This window comes from Cotesia glomerata, linkage group LG7 (assembly GCF_020080835.1).
Source record: "Cotesia glomerata isolate CgM1 linkage group LG7, MPM_Cglom_v2.3, whole genome shotgun sequence".
Taxonomy (NCBI): domain Eukaryota; kingdom Metazoa; phylum Arthropoda; class Insecta; order Hymenoptera; family Braconidae; genus Cotesia; species Cotesia glomerata.
Genome location: NC_058164.1, coordinates 9,878,486 through 9,900,969, shown reverse-complemented (window position 1 = coordinate 9,900,969; position 22,484 = coordinate 9,878,486). Strand labels below are relative to the sequence as shown.

Below are 22,484 nucleotides of genomic sequence, written 5' to 3'. Positions count from 1 at the left end.
ACCCGGTCCAATGCTTTGGTAAGTAAGGGCCGGATCCGATAGGGCTACTGCGCGCCTATGGATCTACATTGAATATAGGATTTAAATCATATATCATAAGTTTAAATAATTTTTTCACGGGTTGACTCGGCTGGTATAATTCATACTTTTTACTGAATTTTCCTTAAGAGCGGTTTATAGTTGATTTTCAAACGTGTTTTTCTCATGTATATGATAAAATTTCGAAAAAAAACGCTTCGCTCTTCGATAGATAATTAAATTATCTATCGAAGAGCGAAGCGCTTTTTTTGGAAAATTTTCATTTATTTATGCATAAAATGCGTTTTAAGATTCCATTTGTTGTACAAGTATGATAGAGATACTTTCGTTTGTCCAATAGAGGGCGAGAGAGAGAAAAAATGTAAACCCTTCTTAAGCACACACAATTCAAATGATGAACGATGTCTAATGTAATCTATGGGAATTTGAATAGATGTGATGTGAGATAATATATAACATAATGTATAATATAACGAGTGGAGGGGATGCTTACTATACTAGAGAAATTCTCAAATGGATGTAGAAATAAAATGAGACGAGAGCTCGGCGTCAGCGCCGCAAAGCTTAGTATGTACTACCCTCTGGTCGTTGCGGCTCGCAGTCTAGTCTCAACTTCTCTCGGTCAGTGAGCGTTGGATCGTTGACCTGTACTATTAGCTTCGGTGTGTTTATAAGAACTAACGCTTTCTTAGTTTTACCACTTTTTTTGTTCATTTAAAAAAAAAAAATTTTTTTTCGGTTAAAGTGTTTCAAAATAGAAACGGATAAATTAAAAGGTAGACATTGATTTATATTATTTTGTCTTTTGTATCCAGTCTTTTAAATGCTAAATTTATTCGCGGTCATGGAGTAAATAATTTTTAATATTTTTATTTTTATAATAATAGCTTTATAAAAAATGTACATGGAGCTACTCATGCCAGTTACTTTAACGAAGCAAAAAAACCGATAGAGGTGAAAATTTTAATCATAAACTATTTTTGCTGTATATTATTTTTTTGTATATACGTATATATGTATCCAAAGCTTAAAAGCGACTGCGTGACACTCTAGATACTTGTTGATCTTCTGCACTATAAGTTGTTAAGTACAAGCTCAAGTGACTGCAAATGATTAACGAAAATGACAAAGATAGAATAGATAAACTTTAAGTAGAATTAGCACAAAGTAGTCAGCCAAGAAATAAACAAATTCGATTAAAAAGTAAATAAAGATATATATCTTTCGTTAATAATTTTCTTAATCAATGAATACGAAAAAAAAAAATTAGTTGTTGTTTGATAAAAAAAAGCAAATGCAATAATTCAAATAGTGTTACGTATTTATTTGAAGACTTCGATTCTGCTGTCGCGACAATGCGTAATCGGGGGAGTCGAGACAAATAGTAGCCAAGAGTATAAATTGTCGTGGCTGGTTAATGGGGTTACTGCGTGCCAAATTATTTGGTGATATGTTTTCAATGCTTTGAGCATTGACACACTCAAAAGACAGTGACAGCATTCGTATTAAATTTCATGTCGATCAAATTTTTATAATCAAGTAATTGAAAAAAAAAAAAAATTTGATTAAAATATTTTGATTGAGAATTGATTTCAGATATTTTTTTATTTTGTTGATATTTTAGCAATTGATGATCGAATAAAAAAAATACGTAAGAAGATTATTCTCATCGCCATTGTGTATTTATATCTTTGAACAAAAACAGATTGTAAGACATTGCAAACAATTAGTCCGAGGTCAGTATAAATTAAATAAAAAATCACAATGATGTTATTTACCCTTTTTAATTATTTTTTTTTTCGATTTAAAGTTAAATCAATATGATTAAATAAATTCGATTAATTTAAAGATTAAAATACTTTCTCTGAGTTTCTATTACTGACTACTTCTTCTTAGAATTACATTTGAATTATTTAACATTCGATCTCAAATTGATAAGTTATTTTTATCGTCAATGAATTATATAGATCGCGAAGAATAAATAATTTATCCTTCATTTTGAATATTTATTAAATGGATACGTTAAATATTTAGATGAAAGACATTTTGTGAGTGTTAACACGTGGTACGAACTTTATACAGGCCACCTGTGTCATGATGAGAAGACGCAGTGTTTTAGTATAAATCTACATCTAAGAAATTATACCCATAATCTCGAGACTTTATTTTTTGGCACCTATCTCTGCGTCATTACTGAATAGCATAAGACTGTTTTCTTACAAAAATATAAATATAAATAATACTATATTAATCTAATCCAAGGAACGAATTTAATTCGCGTGTCAAAATTATAAACTATCAAGTTGCGTAATAAAAATTAAACGTTAGAATTAAATTTAATGTATGAGAAGTTTTAATATACACTTTTGACTATAAAATGTTATAGCTGAGAATATTCCGAAACTTATTATGATTAAATCTGTGTGAAAATGTCGGAAGATATTTTAAACGCCAAACTTATGTATTTGATGTCTGTTGAAAGAATATTAAGAAAATAAATGTCAGTTGCAATATCATAACTTTCTGATGAATTTCATTACTGACTTTTCACCAATTGAAAACTGTTATATTATATACTTTCTAGCTTAAAGGTAAGCTTTTTATACCTCTTATACGACTTTCAAAGAGCCAATTACAATAATAATAATAATAACAATAAAAAAGCATGAAAAGGTTTTGGTTTAAAGGAGAATACGGTTTAAATGCTCATTTTAATTTGGGATGATAAAATTTTAATAATTTATTTATTTATTTATGTAGTGACCCGCCGGCGTAAGTTAGTAACAGGGTCACTTAAAAAAACATAACTGAAGCTTAGGTAACAACATTGATAATTAGACTGTATAAATATTTTTATCACTGCACAGGTGTTATTTAAAGTTTTAAACATAAGGTTACTGTAGGTATACTCAGAATACTTATGAACTAGGTTAAAAAATAACGTAGTAATAACGTAGTCAATGCAAAAATAACAATATCGACAAACAATAACACTACACTAGTAAAAAAATTAACTTAATTTAAGAGAAAAATTGTTGAAACAAGAAAATTATTCGTGGTGAAGGGTTCGGTAGCTTATTAAGTAGTAAAGCTTCTGACATGTGATCACGGAGATCAAGATTCGATTCCCGGCTTAATTTCGATCTCCATATTTTTTCAAAGTTATTATTTGCTTTCAATAAATTTTTAATATGTATGTAAGATTCGATGTATATATTTTATATACCACTCATATTTATTTATACAGCTACAAGTATTAGTAACCCAGCAATGATTACGGAATGAGACAGCTAATGAAAGCCAATATAATGAAGGGATGACGATGACTGGGTAACGTTGTACTAGGACCCATATCGCGTGAGGTCCTCATGAAGGGTGGCGTCGGAATGCCCCTAACAATCTCTCTCGTAGTCCTCTCAACCCTCGTCGAGTGAGGGCGCGTTTTGTCAAGGGGGGGGGGGTAAGACTTCGGGCGTCACAGATCTTGGGCCTCCCGATACTCGACAGCCTTCAGCCTCGGCAACAAGAATAGCGTTGTTTACATGTAACTATTATTAATTTAAAACTCGGACAGACACTTACAATTCTTTTAGTTTAATTGGATTTAAGTATGGATGCACTGATAAAGAAATTAACTTGATTTAAGAGAAAAATTCTTGAACCAAGAATAATTCTTTAAAGAATTCACAGAGAAAAAAATATTGCTACTAGAGCCATCTACTAGATAGCAGTACTGCTAGTATTGCTCTGAGAGCGATATTTGCGTGTGTAATTATCTTGAATCGCGGAGAAAAATTCTTTAATCAAGTAAAATTTATTTGAATCAAGAACGACTTATTAGTTTAATAATTTTTTCTTTTTATTTAAGACGACTAAACTCTTAAAAAAAAATGATATTCTTTGTTCAACAATTTTTGTTTTAAATAATGTTAATTTTTTATCAGTTTGGTATCGCATGGATCTCATACGGAGAAAAAAGTGTTGCTATTACCACGATACAGTATAGTGATGATCACGATCCACGTATGACTATACTTTGGATGCGCATATGTCCAATCTAGTGGATCGTGATTATCACGATCCACATGGATTCGGATATCGAATGTCTATATTGCTATGGTTTATAGATGATTATTAGTTGTTTTTGATTAAATATTAATTATATGTTATTGCAGATTATTTTTTTTTTAGTTTTTTCGTATATTATTGTTATAAACATAAATACTAATTCCTTGTATAGCTTGATTAGTTTAAAATTTTTGTGTAGTTTATATGACAGTCAAGAATTAGGTTAGGTTTAAAAATGTTTAAATAATGACTGACAGCAGTTGGAATTTATTTTTCATATAACCTGCATTTAAAATGCGAGTTTCAATGCCTGTTGAACCAACCGAAACTAGACAATTTCAGACCAATGCGACTGTGCCGGGCAGGAATCAATTATTTCTTCCCGGCGGACAGAAAATGACGATTTTCTGTCCGCGAGGTGAAGTTGCAGCTTTATTTTCAATCCTATCAATTGTTTGTTTATTTTATACCTTTATAATTGTCATTCTAACCGTTAACTGTACTGACATATTATAATTCTGTTATTAAGCATAAATAAGAATGATAAAAGAAAACTATTCAATTTACGAATAATGTTCGATAAAAAATAAACTATTACTTTCTATTTTATTATAAGTTTTATAATAAATAGTATATTACACACCTAGGGAAGTAAAGTAAGAAATGTCTCAGATCACATGTAATTGTCGGCCGAGGCGAAGCCGAGGTTGACAAACATGTGATCTGAGGCTTTCTTATTTACTTCCCGTGGAGTGTATACTATTTTTTTGCTTGACGAAGGCAGAAAGCGGCACTTTCGTTTAGCGTAGCGGGCCGAAAGTTGACGCTTTCTGCCCGTCGAGCAAAAAATGGTATTTTCGCTATTCGTCTGAAACTATCTAGTTCTAGTTGGCTACAGACATTGAAACAAGCATTTTTAATGCAACTTATATAAAAAATATAATGTGTGACGCGGGATGAAACATGATTTCAGACCGAGTGATGCCAGCCCTCGCTTCGCTCGGGCAGGCAACTTCACTATGGTCTGAAATCGTTTTGTTTCATCCCTAGTCACACAATATACTATTATATCACTTTTTTTTTTATTTTTAAAAATATTAGCCTAGAAATTTATATTATTGATATATTCATTAAAAATACGCAATTATTTTTATCATAAGAATAATATTTTTTAATGGAATTTTTACTTCTTTATGACTCCATGTACTTTATAAAAAAAATAACATATTTTTGCGTAAAGTAGTATGGGATCAAATTATTTATGCTAAAAAAACCTTTTATGAAAACACAAATGTTATTTATTTAATACAATATATAATTTTCATTGTTTTTCTTTATCAACGCAGTAGAATTATATACAATAACCACGGACACAGCATTAACACAGTTAAAATAGGAAGATTTATTTTTTTACTAGACCTTCAAAAAACGACACGAGTTTTTCAAGATTCCACTCGAGTAATTTATCAACAACCCAATTGTCCATATCGCTGTTAATATAAATTGGTGCAATTATCGCTATTTCATCACCAAAATTGTAAATAATTAAACTCGTAAGTTTCAGACTTGGTTATGTGTGGTGGCGCTGAACGCGTCGTGGATAGTGATAATCACGATCCGTTTCGCTGTAATAAGAAAACGTTTTGAGATATTCATTATACAGTTGAGCGTGGTATCCAGTATTCACTGTTTCGAGCATAACTGTATTCGTATGGTGAATATGACAATACTGTTTTGAGCTAATCACGATACTTCGTTCACGATCCACTGGATCGCTATAATAGCAATACTTTTTTCTCCGTGCATACAAAAATTTGATTTGCCCTGATATTTATAGTAAACTAACCATTTGAAATGTGAATGTTTTTTTTTAGAGTCTACCGCGAAAAGTGAAATTTCCTTCAAATGTTACAGACTCGCTTCCTTCACTTAATAAATATAACATTAAGTCGGTAAAAATTTGAGAATTAATAAGTTTTGACGATTAAATAAATTAAAGAAAAAAAAAGGATTTATATTTCAAGAAAAAATTTTCAAACGAATAAAAAAATTGACTTTCGATCGTCTACTTCAAATTGGTACCCAGTGATTGACAGTAAAGTTAATATCCGGCTTCAATCGTGGATGGAAGTAGAATACGTTTTACTGTTGATCAACTGCCATGATGATATGCAATCTCATCAAATTGCATTTATCATTCTAATAAAGAGATTAATTTATTTAAATAGAGTTTTTCCAATCTGTGAACTCGAGTTTATACAATAAATTTATGTAAGTGTTAAACAGCATTGCGGATAAAATTCAAGATTGAGTAATGTTTGTTGGTCTGTAGTTCTATATTGTAAATTTTTGAAGCAGTTGATATCTATGCCAACATTTGATTATTTTATAACGAATTTTTATTTACCTTTTAGGGGATCTTTATCAAAATTTACAATAAAAATTTTCAAGGTTCAAAAAATTTTAATTTTGTTGTTCATCACATTCAAAAGTTATAGAAATATCCATTACTAGCAATAATTTTTTTGGAACCGAAGAATCTTTAGACCTTTTCTATCAATAATTTTGCATTCTTATTTAAGTTTAATTAACCTTCCGTTACTCGCGCTTTCTCTAGTGTCTCACTCGTACTCACACCAACTCTATTAGGTTAAGTAGTGTTGGGCGACGAATCCCTCTATAGTGCGAGTAACGAAAAGTTAATAGAAATCCAATTTTTACATAACCTCGAACAAATTTTATCACCGTATGTTCAAATTTATCAAAAATCTTCGAAAGAAATCATCAGGTATCTAAATTCGTTGTGGTAGCACTTTCTTCTGCAAGAGAACATTTTCCTTATATTAATGCCTCTCAAATGTACTTGTCCCTACGCCTTTAGTATACTTCAGAATAACGATTTCAACTTATTATTCAGAACGTATCTTGAGTGGGGAAGGACGATGAGCTATAAATCTTAAAGACAAGACATTCTCTTCGCGGTTTTTTTCACACCTCCATTTGTAAATATTATCTGCAGGTGTCTGTCTTCTTATTTATCCTTACATAATAATTACCCGATTTTGGAACACAAAAATATCATACCTTCTTTTTTTGAAACCAGCACTCTTTGCAAGACTAGACAGAAAGTGTTTCACTCTAATTAAAGTGTTTACTACAGCACATTATTACTTACTGATTTAAGTACAGATCTGGTAGAACACATGCCTTGCTATCTCAATCGCATTTTTGATCTAAAATAATTTTTTTTTTATTTTATATGGAAACTAATATTTATCAAGCTACATCTGAACAACTTAAGAAATAAATAATAGTTTAAAAGAAAAAAATACGGTTCATTACGATCTAAACTAGAAAGTAGAAAATAATTTTAACTTAATATAAATAATAACTTATTAATAATCATTCAAAATTATTTTCTACTTTTTAGTTTGCTTTGCAATTTAACTGTATATTTTATTTTTTAAACTGTTATTTATTTTCAAATTTTTTCATATAATTAAAAACCAGAATCATTAGATTTTAATATTTTACTAAATCAAAAAGTGGAAAATATTGACTGTTATTCTATGGATGGTATATGATTCACCTGAAAAATTTTGTCATTTTTCTATCCTGATGGTCTTGATCAGGATACTAGGATAAAGTTATTAAATTATTGTATTGTCATTTGTCTTTGATATTTTAATATTATATATTTTAACGATTTATCAATTGCCTTATAGATTATATGGATCAAGGAGAGCAAAACCTGAAATATGGAAAACTCTACAAATGCACTGAATTTCGTTAATTACTTTCTAAATAATAAAAATTTTGCCTATAAAAAATTAGTAGTATCTATTAAAAAGATTGATAGGAAATCGTACAACAAAAATTAGGAAAACGGTTGACCCTAAAGGCCATCCCTGCAACTTCCCGCTAATTCCGTTAATACCTGAGCGCTTAAAATTGCACCTACGAAGTTTTTGAGCTCTTCGAGCTTTAAAATACAATCTATGTGTTGTTTTGAGCTCTCCAAGCTCTAAAAGATACCTTTTCTATGCTTTTGAGCTCTTTCAGCTCAAAAGTCTGATAAAAGTTTCATAGAACACTATTTTTTGAATTTTTAAACCGCAATAACTTTTGAATGAATGAACCAATTTGTACGCGGTTGGCGGAATTCTACGCAGTTTTTTAAGCCTCATAAAGAATTTCTAAGTTTCAATTGGTCAAACTATAAATTTTGGAGTAATTCCGAAAAAACACTTTTTTGGGTTTTTTTTCCTGCACGATATCTCTCGAACGAATCAACCGATTTTGACCGGATTAGCAGCAATCGACGTGGTTTTTTGATGTTAAGAGCTGATTAGTTTTTGAAGTTGATTGATAAAGCCGTTTAAAAGTTATTCCAAAAAAACCACTTTTGAAAAAATTTTTTTCAGATTTTTCGAAATCCATCGGTCTGAATCAGTCGAAATTGTATTCAAAATCTAAGTTTGGCCAAGCCCTTTCGAATGGCATCAACCGCGATGAAATCGGTTCAACCGTTCAAAAGTTATAAGAGGTTTACATACTTACACACACACACACACACACACACACACACACACACACACACACACACACACACACACACACACACACACACACACACACACACACACACACACGTACGGGCATCATCGCGGAAACATTCGGGGAGGCTTCCTAGGACCTCAAAACGTCAACATCCGTTGAAAACTCGGTTTTCGAAAAACGGGTTAAAACCAATAACTTCCCGATTTTTGAACATTTTCAATTTTCTTAGCGGGAAGTTAAAAAATTGAGGCATTCATTGCGTGTGATGACTGATGACGCGATGACTAACAGACATGTTTTAAATGGATTGCCCTAAACAATTTTCCAATTATATTATTTATCATCACATACTTCGAAATAAATTAGTTTGAAAACTATAATAGTAAAATACAAACCAGAATTTCAAATTTTCAGAGGTAAAACTGAGCACATAACGCATCACGTTGAAATGTGCAGAAATGTTTCTTCACTTAGAAACAACATTAACCTGTAAATCTCAAAAACATATTCGTGACCTTTTAGACTCAAAACAGCAAGAAGTTTAAGGACTAATTTTAAGGGTCAATCATTTTCGTTTTCTTTATTTAAATTAATGCTCGGTTAAAATAGAAATTTTATAAATATTAGTCTTTGTCGCACGCGATTAAATAGTAAATAAAGAGAAAAATGAATAAAAAATTATTTTAAGCGTCAGAGTGTCTACTTGTTAATGTATATATAAATATATATACAGCATATATGATAGTGAAAGTGAGAAAGAGCTTAAAAAAAATCTGTTACAAAAATAACTAAGCGTCAACTTCCACAAGCCTAAGATTCAGTTCTACGTAGGAAAATACAAGCTGCTCGGTAAAACGATGTATTGAGGCTCGATATAATTTTTGGGTATTGCGTTAATAAACCTCATGCCTTCTTGTTTATCTCTGGTGGGGAAAATAACAACATTGTTTTTGTCGATGTATCTTTTTATAATCACATAAAAAAAAACAGCCACTGCAAGTTCTGTCTTGGAGATTCAGTTTGTGACGTCAATCAATTGGAATTAATGAAAGTAAAAACTCATGATTAATTACACGGGGAATAAATTTCAATGCTAATAAAAACGGAGTCAAATAATAAAGAAGTTAATAGATTGATAAAAAAAACTGCTGTAGTCAACATGACAATCAAAATTTTATTATAAAATGGAAGCACAAAAATTTACGGAAGCAAATTCAGCAGTTTTAAATTTTGTATTCCTGAATACAATGGGTTAAAATAAACGAAAATTTATCGGATACTTTTGAGGAAATAAAATGAAAGAAAAAAATATGATTTAAGGGATATGAGAGCAATAAAAAAGGAACGTTATACGTTTCTCTACATGTGGGAAAATATGACGAGACTAGATTGGACTAGACGAACTAAACTTAGATTCAAAAGGAACGGATAGACGTGTAGGTTAACGTTTATAGTTTCATCTCTTTTTATTTCGGTTGCTCGTATCGCATTCGTTTTCTCTCCATACTCTTTCTCTACCGCCTCCTCCTTCACATTCTACATATAGTAATAGTTATGGTACAACCACCAGAGGAATATCGACTTGAACTGGTGGTTTATTGCCACTTGCCACCGGCTGAAATTTTAACAAACCATTTCTATTTTATTATTTATTCCTCGAGAGACTGTCGAGAAAGAAAGAGATGCGAACAAAACGGATAGTCTTCGAGCTTTTTTAAATTTCTCCTGTCATAAAATTTAATGGCAAGACTGATCGTCGCGACGAAATGAAACGCCGTAAGCATTGTAGAGTTTTAGGAGAAAATATGTTTAGTTAAATATTGAAAATTCAAATTATACTCGACATGTTTATTAACGCTTTTGTGTTTGAAATAATGAATTTTAGTGTTTTAATTTAACGTAATATATAATAGAATATTATGTATTAAATCAACAGTGGCAAGAATTTAAATTATTCTCATTACATTATTTAAATTAGCAACCTGTAGTCATTATGTGATTACCGAAAATTACGAATTATGAATAATCAAAACTTTGGCTTAATGATTTTTCGATAATTTTAATTACAATATATTTTAAATAAATATTTTATAAATATTTTGAATTACAATATTAAAATGGGTACTTTTTGTAAAAAAATCAAAAAAATTAAATTGTTGTGATAGGATCAATTACCAATAATTCATTGGAAAATGTCACGGAGCAAACTTATAGAACGACAAACTACACAGTAAAAAAATTTGGCGTCAATGCATCAAAAAATGCGTCAAAAAATATTTTTTATTTTCAACTTTTTAAATGTTCCATAGACTATCGACTATTCGAATCTATTTATAACTACTCCAAAAATTTATCATGATAAATAAAATATAGCTAAAAACCACATGTAACCTTGAAACAGTACAAATTTAGGTCACGACCTTTTCAATAATACTAAAATTAACTAAAAAAAACTTATTTTATCAAGTAATTACGCCGGAAACAATATTTTTTTTAACGCTCTTAATTATGAAGATTGCAATGGACTATCGAAAGGTTATAAACTGATTATCCATTAAAAAGCTATCAAATTTCTACTTTATGGTGATTAATGCAACTAAAATAAAAAATCACTAGCCTGAAAATCTGCAATTCACCCTTGAAGATCAATAAATAATAAATAAACATTAATGGACATTTCAATAACGATAGTGATCACTGATACTGATACTATAAGTGATTTGAGTAGGACTATTTATCTTAATCACATGACAAGACATTTCTATATTTACTTTATCGTATTTCAAGAAAATAAGTTTTTTTTTTGATTGTCTAAATATTCAAGTTCGTAATATAATATATAAAAAGCTGTGAAATGTGAGTTAATATAAGTAAAGTATGTCGGTATTAAATTGTTGAAGTGATTTATTTTTAAACTATTTTTAAATAAGTTTCTTTTAACCTGCTCGGACTAATTATCATACTGTCAACGAGCTGTCTGGTTGAGGATCATTAAGCAGTATTGTCTAATTAAAATGTTTTGGTTTTTTTAATGGTTAAGTAGGCTGGAAGATTTTTAATGATGGGGTAATACTGAAAAAATGAATTTCAGTGTGGTATGTATTAGTCAGGGTAAAAATTTCCGGTAATTTTTTATAATCACGACTTCACTTTCCAATTTTGGCCTCAAAAATAGTAAAATCAATATATATGATTGAATTTTTGTTAAACAATTATATGATTCTTTCTTCAAAGTTTACTTGTAGAATAATTTGAAAAGAAAAATTTCGTAAAAAAAATTTTTTTTTTATTATTAAATTTAACAGTAATTGGAAAATTTTCATAATTTATAAAACAAATTGCTTATGGCAAATAAAAATAATGGAAACATTTCTAAAGTTTTCTACATATGAATATTTTTCTTTTTTGTTTTAATTGATTTTATTAAAATTATAATGAATTATTAAAATAAATAATACATTCATTTTATTAAAAATTCTATCTGAAGAAAATCTCTTAACGCCAATTTACCCAATAAAATAATCCAGTAAATATTTTGATGATCATATTTATATCAACAATTATTTAGAGTTCCGCTGTCTGAATAATATAAGAGTGAATTGTGACTACAATAGAATATATCATCGTTAAATTAGCATTGGGTTGTTTTATTAATAACTACTTTCAGTCTGGCAGGAAAGTATTGTTTTTATTATCATTCAAATAGCTGTTACAACAATACGCTATTGCCAATATAACGATACGGATGGCTCTCTTAACTATTTATACTTTGTCATGACAAAGATTATTATCAATAAACTAAAATTTATTTATTCGAATTTCAGTAAACATTTTGTTGGGTAAATTTCAACTTTCTGCTTTGAAAACTCAAAATGTTCTAAAATTAAGATAGTTTTTATTAGTTCTACTAAAAATAAATAAAAAATTTATTATTTTTTATAAATATTGTAGGTTGAATTTTTTATTGACTCCCTTACTACATCATTTAAATGTCAAAATAGTTTATGGTAGGTCGGACAGTATAGCTTAATGTATATAAATAAAAGTAGAAAAAAATCTCGTTAGATTACAGGGAGGGAAGCTTTACCGAACAGAAAATTCTCGATGTGTAATCGGAGGACCTAGGTTCGAGTTTCCGTTTTCACTGTCCGGATTTTCTCTCACTATCTATAAATTTCCATTGAAAAGGCTTTTTTCTCTTTATTCTTTTTGTTTCTTTTTTATCCTATACTACACAGTATACATAAGGTTCCAAACTCTTTACGTGATATATTCAAAAGTTTAGAATACCTCCAGCTATTCATACTTCCCGCTTGACAGCCACTCAAGATTATTAAAATTTGCACTTGATCAGCTTTCAACTGAAATTGAATATATATTTTTGGTAAAACAATTTTTTTAGTCAAATTCAAAATTATTACCATTACTAGTCTAATTAAATCGCAATAAAAATTCGGTCGCTTTTTTAATGTAATTACTCTTAGATGAAGTTTTAAGATGAGCGTAATCGATTGAGTAACTGAAAAATGGTGGATGGTGGCAATTTGAAATCTTCAAAGTAAAGAAAAATTCTACTTGTATAACTTGTTTGTTCTATAACTTTTCAATAAAGTAATTGAACTATATTCGGTAAAAGGACATTAAGACTGATGAAATCTTCACTTGGTTTTTAGTACGTCTGTCGAGAAACACTTTTAAAATTGGTTTGTTTTTCACTTCTTCGACTCAGTATAAGTTTTATATCTTTTGATGTCATAATCAATTATCATCAATTTTAGTAAAAAGTGAAATTAATCTTCCTCACATCTAACTGAGTTTCTTTAGATTAAAATTTCTTCTTCTATCATCGAAATAACAGGGAGTGTATTTAAAACTTTTGTATTATGAGTAAATGTATATTTTACTTTTTTTTTTTTCAGTTGATCTAATAATGTACAAAACGTGACTAAAGGTGCTTAAATGTAGGCCCCTCTAAGTTTTATAGGAAAATAAAAAATTGTGTGGTAATTACTGAAGTGTAGAAAAAAAAAACTTTCAAGGCTACACTAGTAAAAAATACATTAATTAATTAAAACAATCAATATATAAGAAAAATCTTCGAATACGTGTTTGACTTTGTTGGAAAAAATTGAAAGATAAAAATACTGAAATTAAATTAAAAATAATTTGGAAAAACCTTTCTTCCGTCATTAACTCTAGAATGGCACAACTAATTTTAGTAAAAATAAAATTTTCAAGAAATTTTAAATTACTTTTAAATTTCTCAAAACCTTCGAATGTCGAAATTTATTAAAACTTAATCATCAAAAATCAGGCTGAAGATTACAACTTCCTGAGTTTTTACATTTCCGATTTTCTTACGTGGAAATTAGATCTTAAAAAATTACAGTTTCACATTGTTGGCTCTATCAATGAAAATATAAATAGTCACAATTTTTAGTAAGAGTTTTAGAATTTAATTAACTTTGAGCACGTTTTAAAACTTTATAATTTATTATTGAAATTCAAATTTAATAATAATTTATATTTTCTTAATGAAATAATTTGAATTATCTTCTTTAAAAGTACGTGGAAGTTTTCAAAGCAAGCTTGATTTTACTTTTTAATAATTATCTACAATATTACATAGAAATAAATTTTTTATTAGTTAGTACCAGTTTGTTCTATAAATATATTGTAATTAATATAAATTTCAACAGAATTATGATTAATATTAACATTCTTATTTAATTCTCAACTTTTTTATTTAAAATAAAAAGTCATTATGGATATTTTCTCTATTATTTAAAAACAGTTTTAAAATGTTTTATACTTAATTTTAAATATCAAATAAATTTTTTTTTTATGTTGTATAGATTTTTTTCATTTACTATTAAATAAAAAAAATAGATTATCGAAAAAAAAATTTAATCAAATACATATTCATAGGAAAAAAAAATGAATGCAAATTTTTTGAATAATATTAATTGAGTATAAAGAAAATATAAAAAAAAAAAATTGTGCATTAATGCAAACTACTTTCTGTTATTAAATAAAGATGTTAATGAAAGTAGCAATTAAAACCCGTAAAATATTTCCCGGTTTTTTATTGCTATTATTAATTAACAGAATAATAAATCAGGAGGAAGACAGTAAATTTATTGTTGAACTCAAATGGCCCGTCACCCCTCAGAAATTATAAATTCTGGCAATTGTTTAAGTAAAACAGATCAAAAATGCCCAACTCTGGCACAGTTGCAAGCCAGGGCTTAGTCCCCAGAATTTTCAATAGTAGCAGATTCAATCCGATTACGAGGAATAATTTAATGAGTTATGCCATGCATCCCATTATACATTTTACATCCATAGTGCTAAAGATTTTGTTCCCAGTACAGATTCCAGGAATTATTTCAATCTGATTTATTTGTCGAAATATATTATCAAGCATACATAATAGACGGACGAAACAATGAACAAGTATATCTATAAATTAGGGTGAGGACAAAGACAATAATGTGGTATTAAAAAAGCGAGCTGCGTTTGTAACTCGTCAGTTGTTTGGTGTACAGCCAGAATGGTGTAGTAAATAATTGGCTCAGCAAGTTAATTAAATCAATCCAACAAAAAACATGCTGAAGAATTAGACGAATTTTCCCCGTGATTCATGTGAATAATGTATTTTATTTTGTTATTTTTTGTTACTCAAACTTTGTTTTGACATTTTACATCCGGTTTTCATTTCACTATCGTATTACTGACTCAATTTGACACTTTGTTTTATAAGTTCTTGCTAACATTTATAAATCATGTAAGTTCAAGAAAAACATTTCTATTTATTTAATTAAAATGTTTTGGGGTGGAAATTATTTGAATGAATGATTTCTGGTTCACTTTTTACTATTCTCCGTAAGTAAATCAAACAATTGAAAAAAAATATCAAAAATGCTTATTTTTTTATTTTTTTCAAAAAATTTTCTTAATGAAAAGTTGATATTAAAAAATTTTTTTTTGAATTATTTCATATTTTAAGAGCCTTGAGAAGAAAAAGGGGATTGTTAAAAAAAATCCTAAATATTATTTTTATAAGTTGAAATATTGTGGTTCTGACTTCCAAATAATTACCAAAATATTACTTAATTAGTATAGTAATAATTAATTATTAAACTGTATCAAGCAAATAAAAAATTATCAATTGCATTTAATTGTTGTTGTTGTTCTTTGTTTCAGATTTTTCTAAATGTACGATGGAATGAAGCCCACAGTCACTATACAGTCACGCGTTAGTATTGTAGACCGTCTAAATGTCAACACATTGATAGTACACCGTTTAAATTTATTTTAGTCCAACGAGACAAGATCAAAGAAAAACTAGTTTTACTTTTATAACTTAACGAGACAACGATTCAACTGTCACACATTTTTTAAACAATATTTTTAAAACTTTTAAAATTATAAATAAGTATTAAAAACAGTAAAAATGTAATTTTACTTGTACATATATTTTTTAAAAAGTCCACAGACATAAGACATAATTATCATATCAAAGTATTAATAATTATAAATTATAACAAAAAATAAAACTTTTTAATTATTATTTTCATTTAAAATTAAATAATGTACTGGTAATAACTTAACTCTAGGCGTGTATGATTAATTACATGTAGTATTATCAACAACACAAGTCATCATAAATGATTCGAATAAAAGTGGATAACCGCCAAGTTGAGTGTATTGAAACATCACAACTTCCGTGTAACAATTTGTAATATAATTCGGATGTAGTGAGAGAATAAAGCAGTATTTTATTTAATTAATTTGTCTTGACAAAAAAAAGTTGAAAAAATACCACAAGGTAGTTTATTGATTTTGATGCAAAAGGAAGAATGGCAAGTCGCATGAAAGCTTTGTACAACCAGGTGAGCGACCTCTTACTCCTTTACCCTCTTACTTTCTTTACTCTTATAACACTTCAGTGTTCCCTGTTGTGTGATTCGATTTCCCTTGAGCACTTTTATCACTCGTGACTTATCTCCGGAGCTTATGCAAGTGTGCAAGCTTCAGTGTATTGACAATGTAAATTTTTCTGCATATGCTACTTTAGTATTCTTATCGACACTGAAACTTTACTAGAATATTTTGCATCAATCAAGTTCAAGATGCACAGCTTATCGATGTACCTATCTAACATATAACATATAACAGTTACTAGAGTCTTACATTTATAAAAGATATTGAACGAATGTAGTACTTTTATTGCTTCATGAATTCATGTAATATTCAAGTACCAATATTTGTTTGCACGTATATTTGTCCCGGTGGAAAAAATATGTATGTTAACAAATAAGCAAACATATAAAAAAATATATATCTTCACATATGTTTATTTCATATTTATTTTTGCTGTAAACATATCCTGATCGAAAAATTAACTTGATTCAAGGTAAACAATCTGTAATCAAGAAAATCATATGTTTCGAAATTTTTGTCCTAGTTAAAAAGATATTTTTTTTAAATTAAATGAATTTATTGATCGATAAATGTTTCGAATATGAACATTTTTTTAAAGTCACTTATATGCATCATGCTTATATAAATATGATTTTTATTTTACATACAGTAAACATTAGGGTGCTTTTTTTTTTTCAGTCCCATCGTGAAATTTTGTTGCAAGTACCCAAAAAAAATACCCTAAAAGTTTAGGCCCTTAATATTAATATTAAGACCTCGACCCAGGCGTTTAAAGATTTCCCCTTAAAAAAACAGAAATTTTGATTTTTTTATGTTTAAATTTCTATAGCTCAGTGGCATTTCACAGCATTGCTTCGATCGTGGACGGATTTTTTTCAGCTATTACGTGATGGCTGCGTAATAGCCGACATATTTTTACAAATATAAATAATGCTGTGAAGCGGGAAAGAATAGGAGTTACGGTAATTATTACGTGAAGCGTTCCACATTCACGTAACAGGATATTGGTAGGAAAGGATTGAGAAAGGAATGTGGAGAGGATCATCTTAATGTGAGTTTATAGAATATGCGAGAAAAAATTATTAGATAGCTCGGACTGGGATTCGAACCCAGAACCTTTCGAAGACATTGAATGCTCTACAAAAGTTTCCATTGCGGCCAAGCCGTAACTCGAACCGGCGAGGTAGTACAGGCGAGGTAGTACAGTACCTCTAAACTTGATTTTTCCATGAAATTCGCGTTTTTTCGCATTTATCTCGTGAATAACAAGAGCTACAGAAAAAATGTGAATGACAAACTTGAAGAGCATTCAATTTCCTACAAAAAAAAGTCTTGAGCATCAAGTCGCTAAAATCAAAATTTTCAGAGATATTTAATGATATTTTTAAAAGATATTTTTTATAATTTGATGCAATTTTCGATAAACATTTGAAATTACTAAAAATTCATCATTAAATATCTCTGAAAATTTTGATTTTAGCGACTTCATGCTTAAAACCTTTTTTGTAGAAAATTGAATGTTCTACAAGTTTGTCATTCAAATTTTTTCTGTAGCTCTTGTCATTCACGAGATAAATGCGAAAAAACGCGAATTTCATGGAAAAATTAAGTTTAGAGGCCTGTACTACCTCGCCGGTTAAAGTTACGGCTTGGTCGCTATAAACACTTTTGTAGAGCATTCAATTTTGAAAAAAACCCGTTCACGGTCGAAGCAATGCTGTGAAATGCCACTGAGCTATAGAAATTTAAACATAAAAAAATCAAAATTTCTGTTTTTTTAAGGGGAAATCTTTAAACGCCTGGGTCGAGGTCTTAATATTAATATTAAGGGCCTAAACTTTCAGGATATTTTTTTTTGGGTACTTGCAACAAAATTTCACGATGGAACTAAAAAAAAAAAAATAGTTGAAAAAAAAGCACCCCAGTAAACATATCAGTTCATAGATTGGAAACAAAATTTTTTTTCCTGTAGAAAGTCGACTTAAAATCGACTTAAAATCTTTTTACAACATTGCTGATTTTTTTCAAAAGAAATTTTTTCTCTCGGTGCATAATGGATATAAATGACATTTCGACGTTCTGATTAGTAAATTGTCTACCTCCACTTTTTTGAGAAGGTGGTTCTTTGAAATTTTCCAATAGTAACAGTCTGAATACATATTATTTGGTAAACCTAAACAAAAATATTGTAAATATAACACAAGTCGAATTGATTTTTAGTCAAAAATAAAATTTTAAGTCACTGTATTTTTGCATAAATGAAGGATTTTGTAAAATGAAATTAGACAATTCACTAAAAAAAAAAAAAATTGCTCATTTTTACAAAACATATAATATTTTCGGTGAAAATATATACAAAATGTATAATTGTGTAGATATTTATTTTTGTATGTTTGTCTATTAGTTAACAAGGATACTTTTTGTAAGAGTGACTGTATTTGTATTGTGTATATTGTACGTGACAATGTTCTATAGGTGATATTCGAGAGGAGAGTTCTCTTAGGGTGCACTATTCTCATCGGATTAGCAGCGTGTGTGTGGGCTGTCGCTATTTGTACGGATCACTGGTACTCGGTTGAGTCACCCATTAGTCAGCCAAAGGGCTTACTCCTCAGGAATGCTGACAAAAATGGCAGAACATTAGTTTACAGGAATCAAGGACTTTGGAGAGACTGTATTTCAGGTTACGAGCCAGTTCAACAGAACAATACCGGGGAGTTAAAATTTTATCGTGAGTTAGTTTATTATTTTATTTTCTAACACTATTAGTACTTTTTCATATTTTTAATGAATTGGAGAATTCGTGTGGAACAAATATATACACGATATATGGGAGCGATATTGGCTATAAAGTAGAATTTTATAGTCAATTTACTCGCGTGTTTATTCGATAAATCTTTTTTATTTTTCAGTTTAGTAAATTTTATCGATTTGATCATGTATTGGAATCTTAACTAATTAAACAAGATTTTATGTTGATCAATCAATTAGAAATATTTATGTTAAATAATTGATTCAATGCATTATTTTATTTAATGTTGTTCACATTGGCGATCATCATAGTTTTTATTTTTTATTTTTTGCACAACTTTAAAATTACTTTGATGGTTGCACAAAAAAAGATGTTCGTATAAGATTAGTTTTTTGAAAAAATTAAATGACAAAAATGAGTGCAAATACATCAACAAATGAGCTGACGTTGATCTAACAATCTTTAGAAATTATTTCTTCACCAACCTCTGTTAAAAATTGCAAACTATCAAAATTTGATTGAAGCGTAATAATAATTTTTTTTAGTTTTCTCAAAAATTGAAAATATTACTTAATTTAAATTTAAATTTAACATAAATTAATCGGTGACCGTCTTTTATTTTTCATGCAATAATTAATTACCTACGACAAAATTTCTCAGCAAAAATTTCTTATGCAATATTTTATCCTAGCAATATTTTCTCACACACACACAAAACCATGATCAAAAGGCTATTTTATTGTTGAAGATATATAAGCATTTTCGTAAATGATGATTAATTTTCGTCAGATTAATTTATTTTTGGTTGTCTTAAGATATTTTACTTGAGATATTTTTGTATGAGAAATTTTTGCTGAAAAATTTTGACATGGGTAATTTTTGCGGATTAATACAGGCAGGGAGCCAAATTAATCGATTATTGACGACAGAAATATTGAAAATGCTTTAATTGAATCATAAATCTTTCCGAAGGAAATAATGGAATAATTATAGTTTTGAATATGGACTTTAGGACTCTACAAATACATTAGTCTCAATATACATTTTAAGATTACAAAAATTTTTTTAGTATTTCTTTCAGAAAATTAGATAATTATAAAATAAATGTATATCATAATAATTAATTATCCTCTCAAATAATCATTTATTTAATTTAAAACTTCATTTTTACAATCTCTGAGCTTGTTGTATATCTCGATATACCATATTTTTCTCACATCAAATTTGAAAATCATTAATGAAAATCTTTTACAAAATTTAAGTGTTCTTTCTGTTTGCATAATTATTTAATATTTTTAAAAATAAAATATTTCTTCTAAAGTGAAATTAACTTTAAATAATTTACTTTTTTACAGAAGAATGTAAGCGTCAGGAAATGTTTCCAACAGAAGAAAATATCATGTCTGATTTTGACTTTGATGCTACCGTTCTCAGTAAGTAATCCCTTCATTACATGTAATTAAAGTTTGTATTTTAACAAAACAAATTTGTAAAGTTATATCAATTACAAAAGTTCTGAAACTGTCTAAAATATTCCAGAAAAGTTTTAATTTAAAACATTTAATAAAGTTTAAAAGATTTCAGAATATTTTAGCAGTTTAACAAATTTATTATCACCAATATCAAACTCATCTTAAAATGATAATTTAAAATTATAAATTTATATTTTTAATTTTTTTACCCATTGTTTCAGGTTACGCAAGAACTCAAGTCTCATTTGCTATCATCAGTATGATAATTATGCTCATGGGATTTTCATTTTCAATTTACACCTTCCGAAACCCTCGATATATGTTCAAAAGATTAGCTGGTGGAATACATTTTATTAGTGGTAATTTATTTATAATTCATAATCACATCAATCCTATTAAAATTAATTTTAATTAGACAACACATAAATATTAAAGGCGCCTGCGTGATGGTTGTTATTCAAGTGGTTCTCTCGTCAATGGAGTACGGCAGCAAAAATACAGTGATGGGATTTCCAAAAGGGTCATCAGTGCACTATGGTTTCTCTCTAGTCCTGGCGTGGTTCGTCTGCATGGGTAATCTTCTTGCCGGATGTGCTTTTATACTGTTTTCTAAGAAAAGAAAACGCGATAAAGCGCCAACTGAAGAAATTGCGATGGCCGATGAGCCAACTATTATCGGACGTTGATCAGGATAAGAAAAAACAAATGTAATAAATAATTATTTTAAAAAATAAGAAGAAAATTACGTGCTCGAAAATATTCATTTCCTATTTTCTTATAATATTGGCGACTTCTCAATTGTACCTGTTGAAATCTTTCATAAAAAGACAATGTATATAGTTAAAAAAATCTAATAATAATAATAAGTTTTATTTCTTCTTCAATGAAGATCATTCAATTATTTATATGTAAGAGTGAGAAAATGAAACAATTGTGTAGTTATAATTATTAATTGATTGAATATAATTAAAACTTACAACAATGTGATATAACATTCATAATAATTAATAATTAATAACATATATACATTAAAATTTCCGATGTTACAAAGGAGTATGAAATATCAATGTGTAATTGAAATATTATGGAAAGTTTTGCGCAATTTTTTTCAATGATTCGTTACACGTTTTTAATGTGTAATAATATTTTAAAATATAAATATAAATATATTTATATCTATAAATTTTATTGTTAATATTAAAAATAAGAATAATAAGTCTTTTTCAAATTCTTATCATCTACTTTAACGTAATTTTAATGTAATATCTTTTCATAATAAATAAATGATATTAAATTCTTACGCTTTAGTCTTAATAAAATGTTATTTTCTTGTTAATTAAGAAGTTAAAATCATTTCAATTTTTGTAAAGTAATTAAGTGAAGAAGAAAGAACAACCGATTTATCGCTTATTTAATAGTACTTTCACTAATTTTACAATCTAGGAATAGTTTTTAACATTTTGATTTTTATAGTTAAATAAATATCAGCCTTACTTTGTATATTATAAGTTATAACTTATAACTTATAATTAAATCGCGTTATTACATGATAACAATGTTTTATGTACAAATTTTCATACTTATTTAGGATAAATTATCACTTATAATTTTATCAATAGTATAATCATCTATATGGCAGGGTTTGC

General features: G+C 28.4%; 1 protein-coding gene across 3 annotated transcripts; it reads left to right on the top strand.

Annotated features, from left to right (window-relative positions):
* The first annotated feature begins 617 nt into the window (after nucleotides 1-617).
* On the top strand, nucleotides 618-21,946 carry LOC123269088. Of its 3 annotated transcripts, XM_044734614.1 has the most exons (7): nucleotides 618-815; nucleotides 927-993; nucleotides 15,874-16,562; nucleotides 19,090-19,345; nucleotides 20,722-20,799; nucleotides 21,060-21,197; nucleotides 21,274-21,946. In XM_044734614.1, exons 3-7 carry the CDS (start codon nucleotides 16,530-16,532, stop codon nucleotides 21,522-21,524), a joined length of 756 nt encoding a protein of 251 aa, XP_044590549.1. In that variant the 5' UTR covers nucleotides 618-815; nucleotides 927-993; nucleotides 15,874-16,529; the 3' UTR covers nucleotides 21,525-21,946. The 3 variants fall into 3 exon arrangements, with proteins under 3 accessions (XP_044590549.1, XP_044590548.1, XP_044590547.1); XM_044734613.1 differs by lacking the exon at nucleotides 927-993; XM_044734612.1 differs by lacking the exons at nucleotides 618-815; nucleotides 927-993 and adding an exon at nucleotides 15,192-15,454.
* Nucleotides 21,947-22,484: the final 538 nt, after the last annotated feature.